Source organism: Ichthyophthirius multifiliis, assembly GCF_000220395.1.
Source record: "Ichthyophthirius multifiliis unplaced genomic scaffold scaff_1120509251251, whole genome shotgun sequence".
In the NCBI taxonomy this organism is placed as follows: Eukaryota; Ciliophora; class Oligohymenophorea; order Hymenostomatida; genus Ichthyophthirius; species Ichthyophthirius multifiliis.
Genome location: NW_004086056.1, coordinates 103,222 through 115,634, shown reverse-complemented (window position 1 = coordinate 115,634; position 12,413 = coordinate 103,222). Strand labels below are relative to the sequence as shown.

General features: G+C 15.3%; 2 protein-coding genes across 2 annotated transcripts, besides 29 other annotated features; one reads left to right on the top strand and one right to left on the bottom strand. All coding sequences in view use genetic code 6, as the record gives it.

The window, feature by feature from the left end:
- Positions 1–327: 327 nt before the first annotated feature.
- Positions 328–369: a microsatellite.
- Positions 370–1,472: 1,103 nt separating this feature from the next.
- Positions 1,473–1,531: a microsatellite.
- Positions 1,473–1,542: a microsatellite.
- Positions 1,478–1,531: a microsatellite.
- Positions 1,478–1,542: a microsatellite.
- Positions 1,543–1,695: 153 nt separating this feature from the next.
- Positions 1,696–1,733: a microsatellite.
- Positions 1,731–1,831: a microsatellite.
- Positions 1,731–1,833: a microsatellite.
- Positions 1,731–1,835: a microsatellite.
- Positions 1,733–1,833: a microsatellite.
- Positions 1,836–2,532: 697 nt separating the features above from the next.
- On the bottom strand, positions 2,533–3,233 carry IMG5_169410 (TBC domain protein; the record flags this gene model as incomplete). Its single annotated transcript, XM_004029932.1, has 5 exons — positions 2,533–2,546; positions 2,601–2,662; positions 2,761–2,827; positions 2,886–3,008; positions 3,098–3,233. 5 exons carry the CDS (start codon positions 3,231–3,233, stop codon positions 2,533–2,535), a joined length of 402 nt encoding a protein of 133 aa, XP_004029980.1.
- Positions 3,234–3,451: 218 nt separating this feature from the next.
- Positions 3,452–3,493: a microsatellite.
- A 174-nt stretch (positions 3,494–3,667) lies between these two features.
- Positions 3,668–3,720: a microsatellite.
- A 342-nt stretch (positions 3,721–4,062) lies between these two features.
- Positions 4,063–4,103: a microsatellite.
- A 1,184-nt stretch (positions 4,104–5,287) lies between these two features.
- Positions 5,288–5,341: a microsatellite.
- A 389-nt stretch (positions 5,342–5,730) lies between these two features.
- Positions 5,731–5,766: a microsatellite.
- Positions 5,767–5,921: 155 nt separating this feature from the next.
- Positions 5,922–5,993: a microsatellite.
- An 89-nt stretch (positions 5,994–6,082) lies between these two features.
- Positions 6,083–6,123: a microsatellite.
- A 635-nt stretch (positions 6,124–6,758) lies between these two features.
- Positions 6,759–6,817: a microsatellite.
- Positions 6,818–7,285: 468 nt separating this feature from the next.
- Positions 7,286–7,358: a microsatellite.
- Positions 7,289–7,348: a microsatellite.
- Positions 7,296–7,354: a microsatellite.
- A 428-nt stretch (positions 7,359–7,786) lies between the features above and the next one.
- Positions 7,787–8,967, top strand: IMG5_169400 (PHD-finger family protein, putative; the record flags this gene model as incomplete). Its single annotated transcript, XM_004029931.1, has 2 exons — positions 7,787–8,672; positions 8,714–8,967. The coding sequence occupies 2 exons, from the start codon at positions 7,787–7,789 to the stop codon at positions 8,965–8,967; spliced, it is 1,140 nt and encodes a 379-aa protein (XP_004029979.1).
- Positions 8,968–9,441: 474 nt separating this feature from the next.
- Positions 9,442–9,494: a microsatellite.
- Positions 9,495–10,382: 888 nt separating this feature from the next.
- Positions 10,383–10,416: a microsatellite.
- Positions 10,417–11,228: 812 nt separating this feature from the next.
- Positions 11,229–11,325: a microsatellite.
- Positions 11,326–11,428: 103 nt separating this feature from the next.
- Positions 11,429–11,462: a microsatellite.
- A 549-nt stretch (positions 11,463–12,011) lies between these two features.
- Positions 12,012–12,066: a microsatellite.
- A 128-nt stretch (positions 12,067–12,194) lies between these two features.
- Positions 12,195–12,247: a microsatellite.
- Positions 12,248–12,383: 136 nt separating this feature from the next.
- Positions 12,384–12,413: part of a microsatellite that runs on past the window's edge.
- Positions 12,386–12,413: part of a microsatellite that runs on past the window's edge.

Below are 12,413 nucleotides of genomic sequence, written 5' to 3'. Positions count from 1 at the left end.
AAAGAAAGGGATTTAATTTTTGATATTTTTTTTATAAAGAATAAGAATAAATAATTTCAATAAATACTAAAAGCTAAATTATTCTTTGGAATTTGAATAAATTAGAAAAAGTTCAAATCATAAGACCTAAAGATAATTTGAATGTTAGTATATGTCTTTTTTGTTCTATTTAAGAAAAGCTTTATATTTTTTCAGACAGAAAAAACTATATTTATGGAATGAAAGTTAATTCTTAGCTTCATATTAATAATTAAAAAATGTAAGAAATACATTTTTGGAGAAATAAAACTTTGTAAAAATAAATATAAAATACTTATTTATTAGAAAAATCAAATAATAATGAAAATTAATCAAATATTTATAAAAATTCAATTAATTTAAACTAATAAGAAAGTTTGAAATCTAAAGATTAGTTTTTTATAAAATAAATTATCTTTTTAAATGATATAATATGCTTATGGTTTAAAAATTATTATTTTAGAATATATTCATAATAAAAACAGTTTAAATTATTATATTCTTTTTTACTTTTTACAGAATAAAATGATAAAATACATCACGTTGGCATATATTAAAATAAAATTTTATCTTTGATTACAGATAAAGGAGATATTTATTTAAAGAACTTATTCGGAAACAACATAGTTTATTAAAAAATAAATAATTATGAAAATTATCCTTTGAAATTAAACAATTTAGTTTTCTTACCGGAAAAATGTTAAATGTTTTTCGCTGTTACATCTTTAGATGGTCATCTAATATTTTTTAATTCACATATAAAACAGTAAAATCTTTAAAAAAAAGTATTTCAATAAAAGCACATTCAAAAAAAATAATCTCCATTTAAAAAGATGGTCAAAATTTACTAGCATCCTTTTCAGAAGATTAATTAATAAATGTTTACTCATTAACTTCATTTAATAAATTATTTACTATTGAAAATTAAAACATAATACAAATATAATTTTTGAATTAAAAAAATTAGTATTTATACGCACTATAGGAAGAAGGAAATATAATTGAAATAGATTGTAAATAAGGAAAAATATCTGCAATATTAACAAATAACTTTAAAAATGTAAGCAATTTTTTATTTAATATAAAAGATAAAAACTTAATAACAATAAATTCTTTATTAAATATTTAAATTTATGAAAAATAAATTGATGCCACATAATAAAATATAAAAAGCTTTTAAATTAATAAAAAATATAATTCTTCATAGTAAGTAAAATTTATAGCAAAAGAATCTAATGAAAAATAAACTATAAATAATATTGAATTGACTTTTGGGAAACAAATGTGTTTTACACCTATTAAAAAAAGTAGAGATTAAAAAAGATTAAGAAAAATGTATAAATTCAATTTTCTTGATGATTAAAATTGGATAAAAATTGATGAATATTATCAAGAATTTTTTAAAGAAGAAAAGTAAAATAAAATGTTATTTAAAACACATTATATATATATACATAAAAAAATAAAATAAAATAAAATAAAATAAAAAAATTAAAATTAAAATAAAATAAAAAAATAATAATATAGATATAAATATAGATTATATATTTTTAGAAAAATAAATTAAAAAATATTAAAAGATATATATATAAATATATATTAATATATTTAATTCAATAAAAATATAAATATAGATATTTTTATATATATTTACTTATAAAATTTATTTAAAATGTTTATATAATAAATATATATATATATATATACATATATATTTTTTTTTTTATTTTTTATTTTTTATTTTTTATTTTTTATTTTTATTTTTATTTTTATTTATTTATTTTTATTTTTTATTATTTTTATTTATTTATTTTTATATCTAGATTTAAATTCTTGACCTTGAATGTGTAAATTTTTATTTTGATTGTGATAATTACTATGCATTTTTAAATTACAAAGGAATTATTATTATTAATTTTAATAATCATACCATATAATTTTTTAACTATTATACTTAGATTCTAAGTTAACCATAAAAAATTAATTAAAATAAAACTTCATTGTTTAATATAGAATCAATTAATTATGTATCAAGTTAGTATTTAAATTCATGATAAAAATATTATTTTTTATAATATAAATAAAAGTTAAATTTAATATATTTAATTTACATTATTAAAATATATACAATATAAATTTATATATTTTCTTAAAACCTTTTTTAATTTACTAATATATCCAGAATTTTTTAAATGATATTAATAATTTTTTTATTTATATATTATTTTAAATCATTTAAATGGTTTCCTATATTTATATATATTAACTTTAAATTAGTTTTTATCATTATCATAATTATTTAACATATAATCTATAAAAATTTTATCAATTTATATTATTTTGCAATTTTCTAAAATAAGGTCCCAATATTATTATTATTCAAATTTATAGTTATATTATGTCAGTATTTTTAATATTTCTCCTGCTTCCAAATCTAGTAATTAATCCTTATGATAAGTTAAAAACGCTAAAACTATTTTATAAAACATACACCATCCTTCTTTATAAATCTATTCATAAAAATAAATCTTTATTAATAAAATAAAATTGTATATATAAATAACGATAATTTTAAATATTACTAATCTTTAAGGGTTAAATATTATTGAAAATAAAGAAAATAACCAAGGCGAACAATAAAAATCTACTTTTATTTATTAAATACACTTTTATATATATATTTAAAATAATAATTAATAATCAATTAATTTTTTAATATTTATACATACTAAATGTTAATACAAATCAGGCAGATTTTTTAAAATCAATATATCAATTAATTATGTATGTTTAGATAATCCTGGTAAGTCTTTTTATTTCAAAAAAAAAAATTAAATTAAATAAAAATATATAAAAATTTTTTATACGTTATTTATAAATGTCTCTCATTTCTAATTTTTCAAAAATCATTTGGAAAATCCAAAAAGCAATATATTCTTCACAGTGAAAAAGAAGGCTTGCAGCAATCATATTCATTCCTTAAACATATCCTATTTTTATAACAAACAATAATTAAAATATATAACTATAAATATAAAAAAAATGATATATAAAATTTAAGCTATAATTAAATATTTACCGATATTAGGATCATACAAAGAAATATTTTCTAGTATTATTTTTAGTTTATTTATATATTATTATTATTGGAACATTTCGATTTAAGGTAATGTTCTTTAAATATCTTTTTCTATTTAAAAGAAATATTTTTCCATATTAGGAATATTACACAAACTTATTTTATTGTATGTTTCTTTTAAATAAGCTAACTCTTTTAATTAATATTTTAGAAGAAGAAAATTTATTGCTTTTGAACATGTTTCATTTTATTTTAAATTAATATCACAATTACAACCATATCTTTTGTTAGTTTAAAAAATCTATTAAGCTTTACAAAGAATGTTTTGTGAAAATTCTTTTAATTAACTTACAAAATTATTTTATTATTATTTTTCAATTATTTATTTTATGTTTTAGTCTTTCTTATTCACTATATTCTACTAAAGCTTACTAATCGATCTATCCTTTGTATTTTCAGAAAATTAAGATGATGATCTTTTTGATTTGAAAGAATTTCTATCGAAATAAGATGGTTATGGAAACTTAATTACTATTTAATTAGTTTTAGGTTATGGAATTTAGTTATGAGTTATTTTATTATAATTGTTTTTTTAATTATTATTTTATAATTTTATTTTTTAAGCGATTTCATTTATATTAACAAGCTAATTATTTTGTTTTAAAATACTTTTTTACTGATTATTCGTATTATTTTTTAATTATGAATTTCGAGGAGAGATAATTTTTATTTAATCAAGATTATAACAATAATTTGTTTTTAATTAATTACTTATTTATTTTGTTTAGTTTATTTATTATCTTTTTTCATTTAAATCATTAAATTGAATGTTTTCCTAACTTGTTTTTGATTCATTATTTTATTATATTTAATAATGATTATTTTATTTAGATTAATTCTGCAATTATTTATACATTTTTATATAATTAAGTTTATTTTAAAAATTAAAATAATATTTAAATCTTATATAACAAATAATAAAAAAACATATAAAAATATAAAAAAATTAAAAGAAAATAAATATTTAAAGACTTTATTAATTAATATATTATTTTCATTATTTTTTTCAAAATATTGATATATTTTGTAGCTAAATAAATTCAAACTTCAAAAAAACATTTTACATTGTAAAAATACAGTAGAATTTTATTATTTAATCATAAGTCATATATATAAAATCTAATTTTTTAAAAAAATATAAATTATTTTATCTATAAATAATAGGTATAAGTTACATAAGTAAAATAATAAGTCGTAATCGATTAAAAGCTTATTTATCGCCTTATAAATTTATGTTAGCTATAGGAATAAAGTAAGACGATTATATTACAAGACCATATTTTAAAGTAACATTAGAAAAAGAAAACATAACTTTATTAAAAAACGATATTGATATTTTTAATTTGTCATAAATAGAATTAGTTCCTTGCACTATACAACATTTTAATTAAATACCAGTTTTCAATTATGATTTGAATTAAAAATATAAATAATAAAATCTCTTAAGCTATTTATGTCTAGTCAGATTTAAATTTAAACTTTGATATTTTAAATTAAAATGATTAATCCTAATATATTTATTTCAATATAATAATTTATTAATGCTTAGTAATAAATTAGAAAATATCTGACAAAAATTTATTTTTATGATGAAGTTATACGATTTCCTTTAAAGAAAATTTATTTAACTATAATAATATTTTAAATACCGCAGATTTATATTTATTTTTAATAAGATAAAATAATAAATTAATATATATATTCTTAAGTGGTTATGTGTATAGAATTTTATGAAAGTTTACTTACTTTTAAAACATTAAAAATGAGAAATTTTACTTTCTATAAGCTTATAAGAAATCAATGACGCCTTTGTATATATTGTATATATTGCTATTTAAAAAAAAAAAAAAATGCATATATAATTTTAAACTTTATTTTTAAAGATAGATATAGTTATAGATATTTCTTTGATATTAACAAAAATATTATTATCAATAAAAGAAATATAGAATCATATAATTAAAATCAAAAATTTAATAAATATCCATATATAAATATTCAAAAAGAAGAATTCATAATTTAATAAAATTAATAAGTTTTCCATAAAAAAATTCTTTTTAATAAGAAACGAAAATAAGACCTTTTTAAAATGAAAATAAATATAAGGATAAAAATAGAATTAAAATATACAAATTTTAATTAATAAAACAATAATTTAAATTTAAATTAATAAAACAATAATTTTAATATGTTCTTATAGGTAAAAAATTTGTTGAGTTAATTAATATGAATTTGAGGGAAAGTTACAAACAATATTTAAAATAAAAATAAGAAAATAGCTAACCTATATAAACCAAATAAAATACTCACAATTTTACTAAACTTCTAAATATTTTATTAATCAATAGACTTTTGTCAAATTCTTTAATTCTAAAAAATATAAGTTAATTAAAAAAGCGCATAAAACAATAAAAACAATATTGACATTATATTTAGTAAAATAATTTTTAAAAAACTTCTTAAAATTTTTACTAAACTATCAATTAAAAAAAAATAGAAGAGTGAGTTGATTATTTATAAAAATAAAAATAAATTATAAATTAATTCATTATTTAGGAAAAAAAATTTAAAATAAAAATATTACAAATTTAAAAAAGATTATAAATTTATGAAGTAATTTTATTTTTAATTAAAAAATTAATAGTTAATAAACGTACTAATTAAAAAATTTTAAAAACCTGTTTAAATAAATTAAATTTAATAAATAAATAATTGGATATGTTTATGTATTTAATTATTTTGTATTAAATATTTATAGGATAATTAAATAATTTATATTTTTTAAATAAAATGCTTATATATTTATTCTAAATAAATATTATTTTATTTTTATAAAATTAAAATTTATTTATTAATATAGTCGTTTTCTAATTATTTTAGATTTTTTAAATATTTTATTTTAAATTAAATAAAAATATATTATAGATTTATGATATTTAAAATTTTATTTATTATATTTAGAAATTAAAATTAAAATATTTATAAAAAGATTAATTCCAATATTTGAAATTAACATTACTTTTAAATGTTAAGTATTTTTAACTTCGTTCTATTCAATTTAAAGAAAATTAATAAACTAATTTTATAATTACATATTTAATTTAATTTAAAGAATATTTCTTAATAAATTTATATTAAAATATCTTAAAATGAGTTAATTATAAAAATTAAATACATCAAAATATTTGATTAAAAATTAAAAATTTATTTTACTTTTAATTATACGTTCTATTTTTTTGAATTACCATTTTATTATTTTTATTTTTTTAAATTATTACTAAAATTCCTAATTTTTTTTAGTATATATAAAAATAAATTATATAATATTTTTTTTAATTATATAATATATAGTTGATAACTTATAATAATTTTTTATAACTTCAATATATCATCTTTATAATATATCCAAATTTTGTAAAAATATAGGAATTAAATATATTTAGTATTTGAAAGTTTAAAAATACCTAGATTTATTAAAAAAGGCGCCAACATAAATAACTTTAAAAAAAAACATTAATTAAATTAAAAAAATCATATATTTCTATACAAAGAAAAAAACAAAAATTATTAACAAAAAAAAACAAATATAAATAATTAAAGAAAATAAACATTTATATACATATAAATAAATTAAAAATAATTAATAAATAAATAAATAAATGTAGGATAATATAATAGAAAAAATGGATAGTACACTTTTTGAAGTAAATAAAATATTTATAAATTATTTTAGTATAAATTTATAAATAAAAATTTAAAAAGAAATATTGTTAAAAAAACTAAAAAACCTATTAAGATTTAGTCAAATCAATAAATTATTTAAAAAAAATAGATTTTTAAAATTTATTAAAATATTAATCGAAAGCCTCACCATGTAAAAATAAATAATTGGCTTTATAACAAAAAAAATATAAATAGTAAAACAGTTGACTCCTACAGTTTTATGGTTTATTTTTTGTTCTTAGTATTTTCCAAAAAACTTCACTTTTAATGATAAAGATCCAGAAAAAATATTTGATGAATTATTTGAAAAAGTACAAAAATAAAGCTTATAATAAATAATAAGAATATAGGATATGGTAACAAAATTAAATAAAAATATAAATAATATAAAAGTTATAATTTTTTATTAAAAAAAATAAAAAAAAATATTAAATAAAATATAAATATAAAATAAAAAAATAATAAAAATATAAAATTATTTTAAAAATAATACACTAATAAAATTTATATAAAAAAGTCTTGTAATAAACCTAAGTTAGAAATAGCAGATTAAAGTTTTTAAAAGCTAATAAACATAATTTAAGATATGGTTTTATAAAAATATCATAAAAATTAAAACGAATTCGTCAATAACCCAGTAAATTATAAATTAACAGCGTAATTAAAAGAAGATTATTCTTAAGAAGATGATATCTACATATTGCAAACTCGAAAAGAACTTTTTTCTTTATACGAAAAGTTTATAATGCCAAATATAGAAGTTTAAGAAGAGTAATATAAAAGTTAAGAATTAAAGTTATAGGCTATGAAAAAATAGAACATAGATACAATAATATCTTTATATCAATGCGATCTAGAATAAAATTAATAAGATTTGAATAATTTAAAAATGAAAATAAAAAAAATATGAGACAAGAAATAGCAAATGAAAAATAAATATATAAGAAATCAGATTTTAATTTTGATGATCCTTTAGTTGACATATATTGTTTTAATTAATTTGATAAGCAATATTTAAATTATTTACAAAAAAAGCAATAATATAATTTTACATTAAATATTAATAAAAGCAATAATAATATAAATAATACTAAAATAAATATTTCCATTAAACATGAAAATAGTTCGAAGACTAAACAAAATAATCCAGTCTTAAACGAAGATATTCCTTGTTAAATTTGCAATGATAAAGATTTTGCAGATGATGATCTTATTGTATTTTGTTCGAAATGTAATATTTCAGTACATTAAAGGTGTTATGGTATTTTGAAAATTCCAAACGATGATTGGATTTGTGAGTTATGTGTTAATTTTGGACCTTAAGGGTAATTAATGAGGTGTCCTTTGTGTCCTAAAAGAGGAGGAGCATTAAAACCGAGCAAAATTTAAATAAATTTAAATACATTTGAAAATATAAATCCATCATATCATTTATTTGCTTCTTAATGCACCTTTAATGAAGCTAATAAATATAAATATGAAAAAATCGAAACTGAAGACGATATAAATAAAGACGAAAATAATTTTTATCTTTATTAATAATAATAATAAAAGGATTATAAAGAAAAAGATGGACTTTATTATGACTTTACTATAACAAAAGATTAAGAAGTTAATTTAAACATTCTAAATAATGAACCAAAACCTAATTATGTTTGGTGTCATATTTCATGCACTTTATGGACTCCTGAATGCTATTTTGACGATAGAAACTATTATAATTTTGTTAAAGGAATTGAAAATATTGATAAGTCAAGATTTAAATTGTTATGTAAAGTTTGTAAGTTAAGAGGTAGTTTTTTTATATTTATTTTGTATTATAAAAATATAAAGATGCTGGATCTTGTATTAAATGTTCCAAAGGTAATTGTGAAGAAGCTTTTCATTCTGAATGTGCTAGAAGAGCTAATATTTGTTTAGAAGTTAAGAATAGTGAAAGGTTATAGTATTTACTTTATTGTGAATTACATACACCTTTGTAGATAATTAGATTTATAGAAAATAAAGAAAAAAAATATAAGGTTTATTTATTTATATATATCTATATTATATTTTAATAATATATTTATATTAGGAAGAAATTTTGAAATTTTGTAAAAGTGTTGAAAAGTTTAAAGAATTTAGATAGGATAATTAAAAGGAATTAAAAAAGAAAAAAAAATACTATTTACATAGAAAAAAATTAAGTAGATTTCTTTTAATAAAGAAGAGGAAAATGCCTTTATGAAATACATTTCAAATTTAATAATATAAAATTATGAGAACTAAAATATTCTTCATTTATAAAAAAACTTCAAGAAATAAAAAAAGTCAGTAAAAGAATAAGAAGACCATAAAAACAATTAAATAATTCCAGAAAATTATGAAAGCTCTGATTAAAATGAAATATATTATTCTGTTATGAAATAGCATAAAGTCGATATGCTTAATATGAGAAGGTAAATTAGAAAGGAGGATACTTTTTGGGATACAATGAACCATAAATATTATTCCAGATAATAAATTTATCAAAAATATAAAAATATTCTTAAAGATAAATAAAAAAAATAAGGCTTTTATTAAATATACTAATAATAATTAAATAAAATAAGAAATTAATATACTAAATAAGAAAAAGTAAACACAAGTATAAAAATAAAAAAATAAAATAAAATGATGACTTTGAAAATAAAGAATGCAGAAAAACCGAGATATAGAAAAAAATAAAAATTACTGTAATAATAATAACTTGAATTACAGTTACAAGAATAATAGGTATAACCTGATTTTATTTATGGTAAAAAATTTAAATAATTTTAAATATTTTTTTTTATTTTAAATATAGAACAACCAGATTAATTATATTGTATATGTCAAACTAAATATAATGAAGGTGATAAAATGATGGGTAAATAAAATTATTATCAGATTTTAAATTAATTAATATTTTTTTTTTTTTTTTTTCAATAAGCATGTGAAAGATGTGAAGAATGGTATCATTTTGACTGTGTAGGTTTTAAAGGAACTATAGATAAGGCCGAAACGTTAGAATATGTATGTAAAAAATGTAGTATCAAAGATCCTATAGAATTACAATAATAAAGATTTAAATAATATGAAAATTTATTTTTTAATTATGAAGGACAATATTATAGTAATTAGTTTGAAAGCTAAACAAAAAAAGAATATAATAATTAATTAAATGAATAATAAGAAGCAAAATAAGGTTCTAATTAAAAAAGTGAGAATTCTAATTCTTCAACAATATATATTTTATTGAAAAATTAAAATTTTATAGCTCCTTTACCAATCGTATAAAAGAAAATTTCAAAAAATAAAAAGAAAAAGAAATCTAAGTATTCAATCAAATAATATACAGAAAATAAATCATTAGATTAGAAAATTTTAAATTAAGAAAATTAAATAGAAAATAAACATGAAATAAAAAAAATAGATTAAATAATATATAGTAAAAATAATATTAGAAACACAGAAAATAATGAAAAAAATAATAATTAAGGAGATTTAAAAAATAATTTAATTTAAAACAAAATTTAGGAGAATAAATAAATATATGGAGAAAATATTAATTTTGAATAATAAAAAAATTAAAAATAAAATAAAACATTAATTGATTATTTCAAAAAAAATATCTGATTATGATCTAATTTTAAATTATTTACTTAAGTTTATCTAACTATAATTTTGTTTAAATATTAAAACTATAATTTATGAAATAAAAATTATTATAAAAATATAAAGTAAATTATGTTTCTTTTTTTCTATAAAAAAAAATAAAGCCATTATAATTTATATTTTTAGAAAATAAAAGCATTTAAACTTATTTATTATTTATTTAAAAAAATTATCAAATCTTGTTAAAATATAAAATAAATTAGTTCATCTTTCTTCCATAATTATTATATCTTATTTAAAAAAACAATATTTTTAATTTACATTAAATAGTTTATTTATTAATTTTTTTTATTTAGAAAATTAAATTATAATTAGAACTTATATTTTCTTTTAAAAATATTTATAATTTAAGAAAATTAATTTATATTTGGGGGAGTTTATAATATTCAAGCGATCTTCTTTTTATGAACTTTTATTTAAGATTGGTTTAAAAAATTTTAGGCTTAGCCGATACAATTAGTTTTACATTTATAATTTCAATTATAAAATAATAAATTTTTCTTTCAATTAGAAGATAGTGTCTATTTTTTTGGAATAAAAAATATAATTAAAATTTAGTATTTCTTAAATATTGTATCATATTCTAATATTAAAAATAAGGAGCATGTGTTTATTCTTCTTATTTTTATAAAAATTATAATGTCAATACAATTTTTTTTTTTAAAAAAAATGGATTCAATTGAATAAATTTTTTTTCTTCTTAATTAAACAAATGTATAGGCATTCAGCTGAATTAATTTTTCTTCTTCTTAATTCAATAGATGTATAGGAATTTCTTTTTACCTAGTCAGGTGGCGTTAATCTAATAAAATAATATTGGGCATAGGCTTGAATCGGAATGTCAAAAGAAATTATAAAATTTAATTAAATATTAATTAATGTTGAAAAATTAATTTTTAAAAATTAAAATCCTTTTAAATTCGATTTTAGAATTTCCTGCTAATTTATAAAAATGAAACTAGTTATATCAGTAAAATATTAGAAAGATTATAAAAAATTTGTAAATAAATAAATGCTTTTTAAAAATAGGGAAATTGCAATTTATAATTAAAAGATTTAGTGTAATTAAGCTTTTGCCAAAATTTTCTGCTATAGCATAAGTTAAAACTCTTTTTGGCTTCTGCATAAAAAATAATATTATAAATTTTTCATCTTCTGTTTCTATTTCAATAATTTTATTAAGCTGAATATCCATATTTAGCCCTTTGTATATTTTTTATTGTACTTCCATTAAAAATGAAATTCATTATTTTAGCCGCTTTATATAAATTTTTCAATTTAAGGATAGTATGTCTCATTAAATCACTAAACTCTTAAAAATAATTTTTGATATTTGGAAAAAAAATTGAATTAAATTAAAAATTTGATGGTTTAGTATATAAATGTATCCTTTTTTATATAAAATAAAAATTCTGTTTAATTTGTTTTTTTTTTTTATATAATTAAGATTTAAAATATTATATAATTAAATATATTTGATCACATAAATAAATATTTTAAATTATATAATTTATGCTTTAAAATTCAATTTTTTTTTTTTTTTTTTAAAGAAATTAAAAATATTTATTTTTAATTTTAAAAAAGAGAAAAATATAAATTAATAAAATATATGTTATAATAAAATCAGAATAAGTAAAATTATATATATATATATATATATATATATATATATATATATATATTTATATATATGCATTTATTAGATATAAAATAGGATATGCACTTATTATGATACTTTTTCAAATATTTTTTTTGTTTCGGTTCTCCAAAATGCAGGTATTATATCTATTTATTTTCTAAAAAAAAGAACTTTATTAATGAGCAAAAGATTTTTATCTTTTTCTATTATTTTATATTA